The following is a 16,827-nucleotide window of genomic DNA, read 5'->3' as shown; positions in this document are numbered from 1 at the left end:
ATTTCACCCTAGGAAGCATACTCTGTCTCAATTCCCCTCCCAGACTCCCTGAATTGCAATTGCAGAATGGCCCATCTTCAAAAACAGCAATCTGATAGTTCGGGTATTTTGTATTGGAAGTAGGAATATCAAGTCAAATTTCTAAGCCTAAGTGAACTTCAGGTCCTCATCTCCAGCATCCTAAAGAGATGATTTAAACAGCAGATTACTCATTAGGGGGCTTGCAGCTCCATTTCATTATACTTTTCTGAACATAGTTTAGTTCAAGTGATTCATACAGGGGCAGAGCATATGTTATACTGTTCTCATTAGATCCAGGGGAGGCAGTTTTCTAAATCATAAATATCAATATAAAGGACAAAACTAGGTATTTCTTTGGTAAAAGCCCTATGGTCCATGAGTAGCAGCATATTTTTAAGTATATAGAGAAGTTTCTGCAGGAAAACTTAGGTACCTAGAGTGTTCTTAGCATCTAAGAAGCTAGTCATTTGTTTTTTCAGAAATTCTGCACTCTGACACCATTTCAAACTTATATTTTCTTGGATCTGGTCTCTGACATTTTAGTCTGTTAGAGAACACCATAGAAAGTGGGTGAAGTCCTCTTTACATTTCTTCACAGCTGCAGAAAACACAATATGGGTGACAGACACACAATGAGAGAGGAAGCCTTTTAGAGATCCTTCAGTTTCCATTTCCATGATTTGAAGGAGCAGAAGGTAGGTCCAGAAATGTCTATAAAGTTTATGTAATATTGAGCACATGCAGTGCAAGAAAGTAAGCAGTGATGGAATAATCGCAGGATCAGGGTGCAGCATTGGGACTGAGAAGCTGAAGAGACTGGATTGAAGAATGAAAGTCTGAGTTGTTCAGAAAAGCAGCTGGAGGAATTAGAAAATTATAGGAGTCATGAAGTTGGTAATGAAATTCAGCCCGAAATCCGGTCTGAAAGCAGTAATTCCCAAAATGAACCCAACAGCAGTATCAGTTTACTACCCTGATAAATATCCTTTAAGTACATAATTTCTGACATAACTGAAGAACTATGAAAGGCTAAGTACTTATACCAAGATTGCTTTGCAGATGAATGAATCTCACAATAGAGTTTAATTCAGAGTGATTCTTTGAACTTCCTCTGGGATAAATCATGCAAAAAAAAGAAGTACCTCTACCTCTTCTGTAACAAGTTCTTCTTCAAAAAACCCCAAGATTGATTTTTTCTTGATAGCTTTAGTATGTTACACTTAAACAAAAATTCTCCTTTAGCTGCCAAAAAGGTGACCATGCTTTTAGATTTAAACATTAATGTCTAGGCAAACAACTGTACAGTGAAGGATCCTCAGCTCCCTCTAATGTTGCTGTGCAGTCATTTTGTATTTTTTATACATTTGCACCAAAGAGCAACTGAAAATGCTACATAAACCTTATTAAAAATATTATTGTTTCAGACTGATTGCAAAGGTGGTTTCTGCAATGTCTTTAAAAGTTATACATTATGACAGTATTCTTTTTTCATTGTTTTCTTGGTTCACATGGAGAATCAATTGGCACTCCCTGCAAATGAATCTGTAGACAAGGAGTAAATTATTTTTGAGGCTTTTTTTGGCTATAGACAAACCCAAACTACTAGACACAAACAAGGAAAGAACTCAGCTTAAGCTGACATAGGCAATTTACAGGCCATACAGTCATTGTACTATGCATGATCATGTGTAAATGACAAATAAATATAAGAAAATGTAATAGATTTACAACTCAAGTGATTGAGAGAAAATTTCTTTTAAGACCAATCTAAACTATTCATTATGACAGTGCATCCTTGAAGTCTAGGATCCAGAACTGCATTCCCTCATTATTTTTTGTAAATTAGTGATCCTTCTAATGCTGTCTTATCTTGTTTCGTACTTGCCCTGCTCATATTGGCAAAGCTGTATTAAAACTCCTTTTGATCAGTTCTGACATAAAATAATTTTGTCCAGACCTTGAGTTCTCATGACTGTATTAATGAAAAAACTGCATTTCTGGATTACTGTGAAACTGGATTATTCTCTTCCCTTTGGACAGAAAGTATCTCTTTCAGACAAATATGCTTATCAAATATGGGAAGACAAAAACCCAAAGTGCTTTGAAATGCTTTTTTCATCTATGAAAATAAAGAACAGACCTAGAGTTGAGTAAGGCACACCTAGCAACAGTAATAGAACATTAAAATGAACAGACCTGTGGTAGACCAGTTCATAGTTTTGCTCAGGAGTAAAATGTTCAGGGACTAAAAATGTAAAGCTAAGAAATTCTTCTGCTGGTATGAAAAACAATGTTTAGTGCCTGGTAAAACTTTCCTATTGTGGAACTGAAGATCTCATTTTCAATATAAGGATGGTCTTATCTTCACTGTCTAAGTAATACTTGATATCATGCAGTGGGAAATTTGTGAGTTTTCTACTAGTCACAATTCACTAAGTTCAAATCTAAACTAGTTGTACAGTCATGAATTCTCAAAACGTGACAACTACATACTGACCACAGTCTATTCAAGAACTTTTAAAACTCCTTTTTCCCTCTGGGTAACTTGGCCTGAGTCTGACAATCAGCAGTAAAAAGAAAAGCTATAGTAATGTCAGTTGTGAGTTTCAAATGATTGAAATGAAGATAAACTATTAGTGAAACATAATGGTAGTGAATTATAGTTATAACTAACACAAAAGTAAAATTTAGAACTATTTATATTTTTTCTATTACATGGACTGGAAGGATAAGAGGGTTTTGAGGCATCGCCATTTTCAGGTACCTCCTTATTTTTCAGTGGTTTAACCCTGAGATTAGGTCAGTTGGTTGGAACATGGTGCTAAAAACACCAGGATTGAGGGGTTGAGAATCCCTGTATGGGTCATTCAGTTAAGAGCTGGACTTGATGGGTCCTTTCAAACTCAGAATATTCTGTGCGAAAAGTTTCCGTAAATGTGCCACAACCATGAGGAATCAAATTTTTCCAGCAGAGGGAAGCATTGCCTAATGCAATTTCACTTACACCAAAATGGACATTTTTAATTTTCTAAGTGAAGGTCTTTTGAAAACTTTTTCAACAAATTAGTAACTGTGAGAAGTTTGTCAGTCAAACAAGTCAAGAAAGGAGGCTGATCAATACACTGTGAAAATGAAACAGCTGACAAAAAAGCAAACCAAAATATGTCTAAGAAAACCCATGCTGAAAGCACATGGGTACGTGCCTGCTGTAAGAACATCCCGATCTTCAGAGCTTTAAGTGTGAGACCTACAACAAAGGTCACTCCATATTCTGCCAAGATAGTTACAGACTCATTTGGTTTGTAATTTGACTTGGTTATCATCTTATGCAAACTATGTACAGCATCATGGACATATTTCTTGATGTCATGAAGGAAATAGAATTATTTTCTGATATAATATGCCTAATGTGATGGTATGATATTATCAGGGATGAGAAGTAGGAAAATTAGAATGCTTAAACCGTTTAGCTGAGGGAAAAAAAAAATATCCAAAAAACACAAACCCAAATAGAGTTCAGTGTCTGATCCAGGCCATTGTAAGCTATCTAAATTGGGATAATGATGTATTATAGTCGTCTTTTGCAGATGTTCGAGACAATTTCACCAACAGATCATTCACATGTTTCCTACTTGTGCACAGTCTGTAAATTACATTCCAATTAGCTGCACTTCAGTCGTGCCCATAACTCACTGTGATGCTGCAGGTCTGAGCAGTGGGTGAGTGGGTCCCCATTTCGGATGTCTTGTCGTCTGGTGCGCCTGCAAAGATCACGTTTGATATCTGTTAGTTCCCTTCTCAGCCCTCAACAGCAACAAATGGAACATTTATATAATTACAGAGGTCACAAGTGCACTTAAATAACACTGGGAAGGAAATCATATTGTTATTACTATATTCTGTGCATTACCATTTTGTAGAATCAAGCTTTACTCTTACAGATGAAGTCTTCAGAAACTGGCAAATACATAACTCTGTACTGAGATACTAAATAAATAAAGAGCGTTTAATGCTAATTATTAGTATTAAATAAATGCCAAATAAAATAAAAAATGAAGTTTATTTTAACTGTGTGGGCAATACTGGTCATAGTATTCATTACTTGATTCATAGATACACGGACTGCTGAAGGATTAAAATACATACCGTAGAGTATGTATTTTAATTTAATTTTATTGCATGCATCAAAAGTACACATTTGTGCAAGTGCAGAATATTTTGAATACTGCATCATCTTTTAGATGAAATGTTAAGATTCAGGTGAACCCTTCAGATTAAGGGTGGCTTTGAAAGAATGTTGAAATGCTGAACTTTCTACAAAATCAAAATTAAAAAGCATATATAATTTAAGCCACCTTGGGTTTCACCAAAACATTTCTGATAAAACCTTTTACAAAACTGTTGGAAATGGTTTTGTCTTTAGAAAAAACAAAATAAAAACTGGAAAAGGAAGATTTTGAAATGTCTATCTTTTGTAGCTTTGGTCTGAATTATATGTTTGATTGCATCTTCCTATTCAAGTTTTTAACACAGTATATTCTTCTCCCAGTTTGGATTCTACTGGCTCTTTTGAAAAACATATTGATCTGTGCTGAAAAAAATTGTATTTCATTGAAGACAGCTTTTTAATAGAGTTTTGTTTTGCATGTGTTGTTCTCTTTGTCTGCTCCTAGTTTTGTTTAAATAGCTGCGACACAAAATTCAGCTGAGCCAAAGAAAAGCGTTTCATATGAAAAAGAAAGAAAAAAAGAAGGAGGCAAACAAAGATGTGTTTCAAGTGTAAGTACTTAACTTTAGGAATCAGAGAAAGCCTGAGGGCTTGCAAAATTAGAGGAGAACAAAGAGGATTAGGCTGCTGAACAATGCTGCGATTTCAGATTATGGTATCCAGCAACGGATATGCAAAAGTCAAGTAGCCTTGTAAAATGCCCTGTTGGTCACTCCCTTGTGACAACAGCCCACATTTTTAAAAGCCATTGTTCTGCAGCACAGACCATCTCTCTTCTCTCCACCAGCCCTATTTGCAGGCTTCCACTAACAGCCAGCATCAGCACATACCAGGAGTTCTCACAGAGACACAACTGCTCAGCTGAGTCCTCTGGCCTGAAACTTTAACCATACTCCTTTCCACTGAAAGCTACTGAAACATCAAACCTGAAACTAACTACGAGAAGTAAAGCAAAAGCTTGCTTTCTTAAAAAAAAAAAGAAAAGAAGTTAAATGAGCATTTTTATACATTTTTCTAAATAAAAGCTTTTTTAAAACTACATCTTAGCATACTTTAGTAAGAAGGAGTCTTCTAAGAATGATATATGATTAAAAAAAGTACGAATCATAGTTTCCAAGATCTTCACATTACTCATTACTAATGATAAAATCAAACCCAAGATACAAAGAACCATAAAATTTTGCTACCCTTTCCTAAATTTTGAAACAGCATATTTTTAGGATACAATTTGTAAAAAAGAAGTCTGTGGAAAGACTCATATTACTGTCAATGGAATCTGAATGAAATGTTTAGTTGGAATCTCAGGAAAATGTCGCACATATCACCACTGTATCAACAAAATGATTTATGAAATATGAACCAGAACACATCTGCGTGGGGTAAAGTGAAGTGGTCACACTACAGGAGCTCTGAACTGTCATTTTGACTTGTAAAATACACAAAGAAGGTAAAGCAAATAAAATCATGGCTTATGAAATCTCATTAAAAAAAAAAAGTAAAAAAAAACCAAAACAAAACCCCAAACCCTAAACTCAACTATTAGTAAAGCATCTGTACAATTGCCTCAGGAATCTATTTTCCCAATATTTCTGGAACCTAAAATTACAATGGTTTATTATTAGGAAAATATTCACATTTAAGCTGTTTCCAGCATTGCTGATTTTGTCATCGATGCATTCTGAGCTGGCTTGAGGCAATGTACAGCAGGGACCAGGTGATCAGAGGATCCTCTCTCCCAGTAACACAGATCTCTACTCTGCTGCTGCTGCCCAGGGAAAACTGGGGGAAGTGGCAGAGACAGGAGCTTTCCTTATGCATCTTTCGGATCCCAGCTTCCCAGCACTTTTTCTTTCACAGAGGCCTCCAGACAAGTGAATTCTCTACCCCAAGATTTCCTGTAGCTGTGCAACCCAGTAACCCCCACCGTGTAATCCCTGTAAGAAGAGGTCCCATCACTTTACCCCTGATGTCAAGTGAGCTCCATCTGCAGCAGTAAATTGGAGAGATAAGGAAAAGACAAAGAGCCCTGTTTCTTACACCAGTGTAAGCAGAGGAATGACAGGATGATGTGCTCTATGGATCTTGGGATTGGCTGGGAATAGGAACCTGTGCTAGGAATGCTGAGAAAAGATGAATTTCAGAGATGAAGAGTAGCAGGGAAGTAGCAGAAAGCAGTGATTCAGTGACTCCTGATCTTACTGTCTCCTTGAACTCAGAGGCAGTACTCAACCACATTGATTTCTAATACTAAAAACTTTTCAGAACAAATCAATCTTTTAGACTCTCCTTGAAAACCTCATCGTTCCCTCTCCTTTACCTCCCCTTCCAGAAGAGGATGTCTGGCATATTCAATTTAATGTGAGCACTTTTTTATCATTTTACTCAATTTATCAAGGGAATCTCAAACTACACCAATGTCTGCATCTATTTCCAAATGTTTACCTATCCAGTTATTCCTAATTTCTACTTCAATAGCCAGGATCTCTTTAGTAACTAGCTTGTGTACTTTTAGAAAAAGAGTTCCAAAGATAAAGGGAGGAAAAGAAATTAGTACTCTAAACCATCAGATCAGGCAACTAGACTTGTACATTTTTAACAAAATTGATATTTTTGACTTGTGGAGTCAGCTTTACAACAACATCTGCATTGCAAAGCCTCTAGCATCAGTGCAGAGGGACTGTAAAACTGGTTGTTCTGATCTGGCAGCACATAGACACATAACAGAACATAAAAACTGTACTATTAAATAATAACAATAATGTTATGTATCACTAAAAAAGATAATTTTCTATCAATGTCCAAATATTATAGAAATATTTCTCTTGAATCAGAATTCATGAAGATGCAGGATGATTTACTTGGGCAAGCAGTGATTTATTTTTTTTTTATTTTGAGCCCCTGCCTCATGTTAGAGAAAATGAATATTTTTCTTTTTGCTGTTTACCAATGAATATAAAGTTAGGAGTTAATTTCAGACACAACTCTTGTCTGAATGTTTTCTTACAGGAGCTTTTTGAGCCAGCCCAAGAAGTAGCAGTGGTCACTTTAAATCAACCAAGACTTCATATTGCATATAGCTCCCACAATGATGTTTTCCTTGGAAGAGAAAGGGCTCCACTTAACCATCCCCTGAAAAATCGCCAAAGCCCTCTGGTCATATTGAGACCATGAGTTAAAACAAACAGCAAACCATGCAGACACCCAGAACTGTCCCTACCTCTTAGCAGTGGGGAAGTAACGTGAGCAGGAGGAGCCATCCCAGGCACAGTAAGGGTCCCTTGCAAGGCAACACTCAGCACAAGCTTTTCCATACACATCACAGCGGTGTAAAGGAAGCTGTGAAACTCCAGTGGCTGAGCCAATGTAGAGCTGTTGCTGTTGTAAAAGTAAAAAAAAAAAGTTCAAAAAATATTGCAAATTACAATTTTCTTTTTCTAAGAAAGCATAAAAATGTTATATAATCATCTGTTAGGATCACTTCAAATACAATAAAGGATCATGACCCTGATGTATGCTAAAGGAATGAGAACAGAATTGTCCCCAGGGCAAAAAAAAATCAAACACAAAAAACTTTTATTTTTTTCACTAAACTCTTGGTGGGTTCCCTAAACAGTAAGAAAATTAAAGAACTCTGAAATTTTTCCTTTTGTATTCAGATTCTCACACTGGGAAAACACTACAGTTAGTGACAGAACACAGCAGAGAACATGCTTTTGAATTTGAACAAAAAGAAAAACTTCAACATAAATGTTGAATTTATGTATGTGAGGGGAAACCAGAAGTAAATTGTTTCAGAGTGATGCTACAGTATTTCAGTTTGGAAGTGCTGCTATGCCTGCACTTCTTTGCATGTCTGGTAATTCCAATGTATTGGAATGTATTGTACTCTTTTCTGTAAGCCACATGATTTAACTGGAACATATATTTAAGGAGGGGAGAGATTTTGTTTTATTTTGGATAAAAACAAATGTTGAGTAGAAGATGCAGTTCAAATGCAGAAGTAAATAAAAAACCATGCATACAAAATGAAAAACAGCCTTGCATGGCATCACAACAGAATATCTTGTCTCTCTCAATTTCCTCTCTGATATCAAATTCATGTGGTCCACTAGGGAAGCTGGCCCCCATAGGGATATGAGAAAACTGAACTTCTGATCCCATGTGAAAGTCCAAAGAGAGATATTTGAGATTAGGAATAATTCACAAAGAAAACAAGTATTAGTGGGGCGCAAAATTAGGGGAACACTAAATAGATACACAAAAATTCAAGGGCATAATCCTTCTGGTTTGGCAACACTGATGTTTTGCTATCAAACCTTGTCACTCAGCACCCACAGTGGATCAATGAATACATTTCTTCAAGGTCCTACTCCAGGAAGTCCCATGAAGGAAATATAAATTCGCATTAATTTTTCTTTCTTTGAAAACATAAAGGTGATATGAAAAAATAGGATTTCAAGAAATGTTATTAAAATTCTTCATCTCCTGTGTTGCAATGTCCCAGAGGCACCATTTTCTCAGAATTCAGGGAGGGAAGATTGCTGTGGTCACCTACATACTAGACATAATGAGCACCAGATAACAGGAGATAGCAACACCAAAAACACTCATAAGAGGTTGTGCTAACTTCTTTCAGAGACAGCAGCTTGGCAGTTTATACAGACATATTAATTGTAACAGAAACATCCCGTGCATTTATATAAACACCGGTATTTTCTCAAGGAAAATATGACAAGGAAAGCCCCAAAGGAAAATTCACTGGCAAATTGAAAACTAAATCCTTTCTAAGCAGCTGCTTCCATCTATTATGGTTTCATAGCTGGGTTGTAAACCCACATTCTCCAGGCAAAAATCTCTGACCACTCAGGGCTTTACACAAAGCCTGAAGTGTACACACACGTCCTAGTCAGTGTTGTAGCCGTGAGAAGAGGTGACAGGCCACAGACATGATGAGCTGCTTCTCTCTAGCTGAAGTGACTTAATCAAGCACCCACCTTAGGGGTCCATCCTGCAGTAAAAAGAGCAGCAATTCAAATCTTAGGTGACCTAACTGCTTCTCAAGGGAAGCCTCTTCTCTTTACTGATTATGAAGGCAGCATAGGTCAAATTAGAGCTTCAGTTAAGTATCTTAAATGTCCAGATGGTATTGATCTGAGTCCTGTGTAATTGGGGCATTAATATCTGTGTAAGCATGTAGGAACGTGTGGTGCAACTAATATAAAAATCAACCCAGAGGATACTCATGGGAAAATAAAGAATGGTGTAATGGTTTCCTATGTACCTCTGTAACCAATTTCATTTTGCAATAATCCCCTCCCTGATTTCTAATAAATGTCTTTAGAATTAAAAAATGACTAGAAACATAAGAAAAAAAAATATACCAAAATAGGGTTACTTAAAAACTATATTCCTTGTAGGTAAGTTCATAGTTCAGTCAGTGAACTGTAGCATATGTTTCAGGTGCTGCACAGCTTTAAGGCTGCTGCCTTGTTTGCTGCTCTTCTAATCATGGTTTTAGACTCCAGCTGGTGATCATTATTCTGGACACTAACAATATAAAAAAGTCCAGGCAGTATGAAATTCAGAAAATAGAAATAGAATCCTTTGCATCAATGGTCTGACCTTACTTTGCCATACACAATCAAACTGCCTTTTCAGCCATCTCTTCCAAGACATTGTTAATTTAATGAATGAGATTTTTAGATCAAATGAGAGAGTCAAAAAAGAAAAAAAAAAAAAAAGTTGGCCTCTAAAAATTCTTGCAGTATTAGGACTCAAGAAAATCTGAGGAGACTGATATTCTTAATATTTTAAGCAATCCAGTAGTTTCCATTGGCCTCACAGTGCTACCCAAACCAGCAGTCTTTACCTAGACAAAGTCAGACAAAGGGATAACAGAATGGGAATAATATAATGCTTATGAGAAGAATTTAAGTGGAATTTTTAAAGGAACTTCAGGGAGCATGAGATTCAAGCACCATTTGATTAATTTAATGTCTTGAGAAGTAATGCAGAATGGTACAGCATGCTCTTTCAATGATACATTCATTTTGAGCTGGTCCTTTCTATATGCCCACTATGGACAGAAATCTCTGAATAAAACTCAGTACTTGGTGAAATATTCTATAAAAGTAGTCACTAAGATATTTCTGAAGGTGTCTTCCTTGCATTTGCTTGAAAACCTTATCCAAGAGAAATAAGGCTCTTTGTAGCAATTCACCAGACAAGGCCTTGGCCCGTTCAGCTAAGGATCTCCTTGTCCTTTTCCCATGCCACCAGAAATCTAACTGCTTTTTGAAGGAGCATCACAAAGCTGACCCAGAGAAAGAGGTGAGAGGTTGCTCTGCAAAAAACCACCTTTGATTGAAACCCAGGCCTGACTTTTTGGCCTGCTTCCATGTTTGTAAGGAAAAAATTATGGAGCTTCACGTGGCACCTTCACCTCAAAGCCAAGTGGTACCGTGTCTCCCACAGAACTGTGAGCTGAGGTAGCTGAAGGGTGTTGCAGTGGCTCAAGGATTCTCTGAAGGTTTGTGTCTATTGCTAACGAAGCATAAACTGTTTAAGTGATAAGGTTACACAAGCCTAGGGCTCTGAACACAATCAGGAGGAATGTTGTAGCTTCAGTGAGAAAATATAGACATAATTCCTGTGAGTTAAAGACAGCAGAGTGGAGAAAGAACATATTAAGGCTTAGTCTTGCACATAAAATCTAAATATCCTTACTCAAATTTTGCTCAAGGGCCAAATGCATACTCAGAGAGAGAGAGACAGGAGCTTTAGACTTTAATATAATTTAAAACTTAAGCTAAGTTCCACTCCTGAATAATTTGTAGATTTTGGTCTTTAGGAAGAGTAATTTGTAACATAACATGTTGGCATGATGGCAAAAGAGGTAGCTTTGAACAACCAGAGTAGTAAAAGGTTTAGAAATAAGGAGAAACTCCCTGTACCATGTTTTTATAATTGGATGAAAGATTTGTTAGTGAAAAAACAAAATGAAGTGATTATTTTTAAGGCATTCAATAGAACATGCTGGTTTTACTATTTACATTTCATACTCTGGCTTTCCACAACGCATAGAATTATCGTGCTGTTTATACGAAAACCACCCTGCTTATCAGAACACAATGAGTAAAGTGTTTGAGTTATAGAACTACAGTATTTTAAAATCATAAATGTAAAATGGAAACATGTTGCCATATACTTATTTCATACATACTGCCAAAAGCTTGTCATAGTGTATCATGATTCTGTCATTTTTAGCCTGAGGCTGGTTGATTTTTCATGAGTTTTACTCTGCCTGAATAACTTGTGGTTTATGCTCTTTTTTAGCTTTAGACAATTTTAGCAGTGTAAATTTGTTTTCAGAAAACTCAGGGAAAATTGTAATCTCTCCTGAATAACTAAAGATGCTTCAGAGAAAAAGCTATATGGAAATGCATGGTCAATTTTCAAATGTGATTGGCTGCTTTGAGGGAATGTACTTATAAAAATAATCCAAAGCAGAGCATTTTGGTATGATGTGAACATATATACAACTTGACAGGTCTGTTTTTAAATATCCCAGTATTCAATAGTACCTTTTTCTTTGTCCTGCCATTTTTGCTGGTTTAGGTGGTAAACTGTGAGAACCGTGTCCCCCCCAAACATTTTCTGTCAAATACATGATTGCTTTCAGACAACTTTCCTAGAGACAGTGAATTCAGAGTTAAATATGCAGCTTTTCAAATACAATATTGGGCTCTGTCCATTACAGAATGAATTCAACTTCTGTTTAATAATTTATAGAGCGAGGTAGAAGAATTAGCTAAATTTTACTTATAATGTGCATAATTTTTAGTGCATCTAGTCCTGAAAGTAATACCAAATCTCCTCTTTCTTGACAATGACATTAATGAAAACAAATTCCTTATATTTACCAAATTAGCCTCCAGATCAGCATATGTATAAAAAAAAAAAAAAAAAAAAGTTAAATTTTATGTCTCAGACTCCTGAGACAGGAAATGACAGTGGCTGGGATCCATCCACCTAATTCCAGGCAAAACTGGAAGATAGGCCCCTAATACCTACTTCATTCTTGGGCTGCAAACCAATGTTCTTCACTCAACCACATCATTTATCAACTGCTTCACAAACTCGCTTAGAAATGCAGGAATCACTTTTACTGTAAGTCAGACAAAACTTTACCTCTATCCATCAAGAAGTTCAGTTAATTTTAGTTATGGTCTGGTTTTATAATACATATCTTTTCTATAAGCAGTTAGCTATTACTGTACTGAACAGAAAGTAGGAAATACAAATTTTGGAGCCTGAAACCCTTATCCCAACCACATCACTGAACCAGAAGGCCATGGAAAATTTGGACTGCATCAGATTTGTTGATCTTTTGTTAAAGCTGAATGACACACATCTGGGATGGAATGGGCATAGGACAGAAAGACAGGAGAATGTCTCAATTCCATCCTTTCCTTCCACCATCTGCATTTTGCACCAGACTACAGCAACTGGAGCTAGTCCCATTAAAGAAAGGGACCAAGTTTGGCCACTCCTTTTTAACAGTTTCTCTGTCATGGAAGCATTCTATAATGTGAATTTTTAATTTTTGTTTCTAGAGAGCCACCAGACAACGGGTTAGTTTGTGTTTAGTTTCCACCTTACCAGTAAGTAACATAAACTAGGCTTTCTGTGTCCCTGTTGGACGTCACATTTTCCTGAGAAACTACTGCTGTTTATGTAAAGGGATGGGATGCTGCTGCTGCAATTAATATGTCTCTGCTGACTGCCAAGTTACTGTCTCCAGAAGACAGAGACCAATAAATATTTGAAAGTGATTTAACATTTGTGCACATAGTACCTGCTTTGTGGAAATCTTCATTGCTGAAATAACAGTGGGTTCCTAGGGATAAATAAAGTTAAAATATAAAATGAGCTATAAGCATAAAAAATATATTACAATACTATTTGCACAAGGTAGAAAACCCTGAAATTAAACTAGAAATTAAACTATTACTCCCTAGTAAGAGTCATTCTTGTTGTTTTTTGCAGTGGAATATTTTCTAGCTGTAAATTAATTAGAATGCATGTACATATCTGGGTGCATCTTTGATTGTGATTGTAGATATTTCACTTTCCATTATTAATACAGTTTAATTGTGATAACTTTGTCACTAGTTTCACATCTTGAAATTGTAATCTGACATCTACACTTAATACTAAAAGTGCACTACAAGAACTTCCCAGGTAATATGAAAATAACAATGGCTATTTGAAAATTCATAGACACTATCTATTAAAGATAATAACACTTAAATAAGCAATTCATTATAAGTACATTGAGACAAAAAACCCATTCCTGTAAAATTTTATTCATAAGAACAAGTTTTAAACCAAATATAATCTTTTTAACTGCTCCACACTATTTACTTACAAAGAAGCTACATGCATTTTCATAAGATGAAACCAAAATGAGCAAGAGGTTCTTTGCACTCTGGAATATCCATTATTTACAACTGTTAGGTCCAGGTTCTTGGATGTATTTTAATTTTAAAAGTGGCATAATAGACAGTGTGCAGCTCAATTCTGTATGAACTTTATTTCATCTAGAAATCTGCTGTTGATCCTACACATCATACTTTTGGTTGTGTACATTAATTAAGTCCTTATTAAGCTTTTACACTTGTATAGTTCTCAGCTTGCTTATCCTGAGAGAATTTGATATGGGTCAGTGGATGGTAAGCATGGACTTGCCTTTACAGAGGGGTTAATAGACCATATATTAGAAAGCATCAATTATATGTAACATTTGAATGAAAATTGAACTCATTAGTTAGTTTGCTCAGCTGTTCAGAGAAATATTGCACAAGTGGTGTTTAAAGAGGCATTTGTTATCAATCTAACAGATATGAAAGACTTTCAGCTTTGTGGAATTTTATATTAAAAGCATTGTACTCAGCACATTGCAGCTTAACATCAAAACACCTTGTTCATGATGCATTTATCCTCTTTACAATGAAAGAAAACTTACATTTAGATGAGGTACATGTAAAATCTGTTGGAAATTTCCTATTGAAAGATTCATATCTTATGCACACAAATTCCGCTTATTCTACTAAAGTACGTTAATGCCCTCTTTAAGGTTTAATGCACATCTTAAAGAGATAATTGAGCTTTCAAGTAAATCAGAACACCAAAATACTTTCATACAATAAAAAGACACAATGTAAAGTAAAATTCCAAATCTGATTTTGCCATTAACTATTCTACTTTTGTAGAACTTTTCTGAAGTAAAATTAATTACATTTATTTTTCTTCTTTCACTTTTATATTTTTCTTATCTCCTTTAGCTTGACCCTTCTACTTATTCCAGGGAAGAGGTTCATATATTATCAACTATTTCCAAATTATCCTGTGTTCATGTAAGGACTTTTGCATGTATAAAAAGGAAAAAAAAAAATTGTTTCATTTCTTCTCATAGTTTCTACTCTACTTTAATATTAAGAAAGAAAAAAAACTAGATTTCTGTCCTCAAAAACCCCATGGATTGCAAGAACAGGGATACACATTTTTCAGAGGTATCTTGCACTCAAAACAGAGGTTTTTGAACAAGTCTGGTACCAATAATGGCAGGAATGTCCATAAGAAGCTCTGTTTAGCTATCTTGTCTCTGCTCAGAAAAAAAAGGGTGAAGAGATGGCAACAGAGTTTGATGAGGATGTGGTGGCTGGGCCCCTCTGGCAGGCCAGGGCAGGGTCACTGCCAGCACATCTGGAGTGAAACCACACTACAAGAGGCTTCCTGAGATTGCCAGCAGCATCTTCACACTGTCACACCAACCTCATCCTCCCAGCCAGGGATCAACCCCCAAAGTGCCTGGAGATGGGGAAAGGGTGCCATAAAACGGCACTGACAGAAAGGATAACGTGGGGAATGTAAATGATTTGTTGTTGTGTACAAAACATAGGACATCCCTGGGTTCTGTCTGGGAAGTGTTTGAAAGGTTTACTCAGCCTTGCCTTGCAGGGCTGCCTATGGGATGCTGTATTTTTTAGGTGGCTCAAACAGAAAAAATGGAAAAGTTTGATTTCACCAAAAAGTACTAGAGTTAGGGGGTGTTTATGGTGCCTTGTGTTGAACCATGAAAATGAGACCCCAAAGTGACCTTTGAAAATATAAACACTCTGTTCCTCAAGGTTATTAAGCATAAGAAATCTGGGAAGATCACTATTTTACCTAAAGTATCTTCCTAGTCACAATATGCTGACAGTCTGGATAATTGATAACTGGAAATAACTGGAGAGTTGATGCAATTATAAATTCATATATTGCATATCTCTGTGGAAGACAACAGACAGGCATTGTTCCCAGACCTGCACAGGCAGACACTTAACTCCAGCATGCAACAGCTCTAAGATTCAGAAATACTAATTTAATTTTTAAACCACCAAACAAGAGTGCAGAATGCCATTTCTTTTATCATTAACCTCCAGCTCACACTGAAAGGTTCAAGGTTTATTTTGACTAGTGTCTGGGTCTCTAAATGACAAGCTAATTAGAGGGCTATGCCAGGCTATTCCTTGGCTAGGTTGCAAGAAGTTGAGTTTGCAGCTGTCCACAGAGAAATCTACAACCTGACACTTGAAATTTAGCTGCGCTTACCCGAAAGACTGTCATTTCTTCCAGCAAGACTTCCTCTAATTCGTGCCAAGTCTCCTTAGGAATTGAAACCACTTTAAGAACTGTTCCAATGTCTTGAAAAGATAAAAAAAAAAAAAAAAAAAGAAAGGGTTTTCAGGTGCTTGAGATGAATACTTCTGCTTTGCAACAGCCAAAATTTCTTGCAGTCTATAATTATTTCACATATAAAGACTATGAAGCTGCATCTCTCAGCACTCATTCAAAAGAACTGCTATTTAAAATAACATCAGAAAACACTGAATTTCAGTAGGACATTTAAGTATTTCAATTATCAAAATGCAACAAAGAAAATACATGCTATTATAGTTATTCAGGAATAGACAGGACTGAAATACAATTTAAGTAACAGTATAAAATGACAGATTCATGACTGGGGAAGGAAATGCTCTAAATTTACCCAGGTGTGTTTTATTGTCCATTTTGAATATGATGTTTGTCTTTCTTAAAATGCATGAGAATATATTGCAATATGGATATAAAACCATCTGGACAAACGTTCTTAGACAGATGAAGCTGTTAGGTCTCTTAAGTACATGTGATCTTCCCTGTGTCAAACAAAGTACCTAAGATGTATAAGCCCCTTAAGGCATCTATATTTCTCTGTGTCTAAGATGCTGGTTCTTCACTGAGGGCTGAAAAGCATACAATTTGTGCCTTTGATTTAGAAATAAGTGTGCAGCAGCATTTTAGTATTATATCAAATTACATTTTTGGAGTTTTGCAGCAAGCTTTAAAATAAACTTGAAATTCCAGAGCCACAGCCTTTGGTTTTGTGAACATGGTTGAGACTAAAGACCATCTCTGTTATTCAGCTTCTGCATCTGTGATTTATTTCTTTGTTTCTACGAACACAATTTCCAGGAAACAACAAAAACACAAAG

At 36.1% G+C, this 16,827-nt stretch overlaps 1 protein-coding gene across 1 annotated transcript in view; it reads right to left on the bottom strand.

The window, feature by feature from the left end:
* SEMA3A (semaphorin 3A) overlaps positions 1–16,827 on the bottom strand; it is a 160,354-nt gene that overhangs the window by 4,808 nt on the left and 138,719 nt on the right. Inside the window, exons 12-15 of the mRNA XM_033514484.1 lie at positions 15,908–15,999; positions 13,107–13,148; positions 7,467–7,624; positions 3,715–3,782 (exon numbers count right to left, since the gene is read on the bottom strand). Of these exons, the coding sequence (XP_033370375.1) occupies positions 3,715–3,782; positions 7,467–7,624; positions 13,107–13,148; positions 15,908–15,999 (360 nt within the window). The remainder of the gene's footprint in view (positions 1–3,714; positions 3,783–7,466; positions 7,625–13,106; positions 13,149–15,907; positions 16,000–16,827) is intronic.

Source organism: Parus major, chromosome 1A (genome assembly GCF_001522545.3).
Source record: "Parus major isolate Abel chromosome 1A, Parus_major1.1, whole genome shotgun sequence".
In the NCBI taxonomy this organism is placed as follows: domain Eukaryota; kingdom Metazoa; phylum Chordata; class Aves; order Passeriformes; family Paridae; genus Parus; species Parus major.
This window is presented reverse-complemented; position numbering and strand designations above follow the sequence as displayed.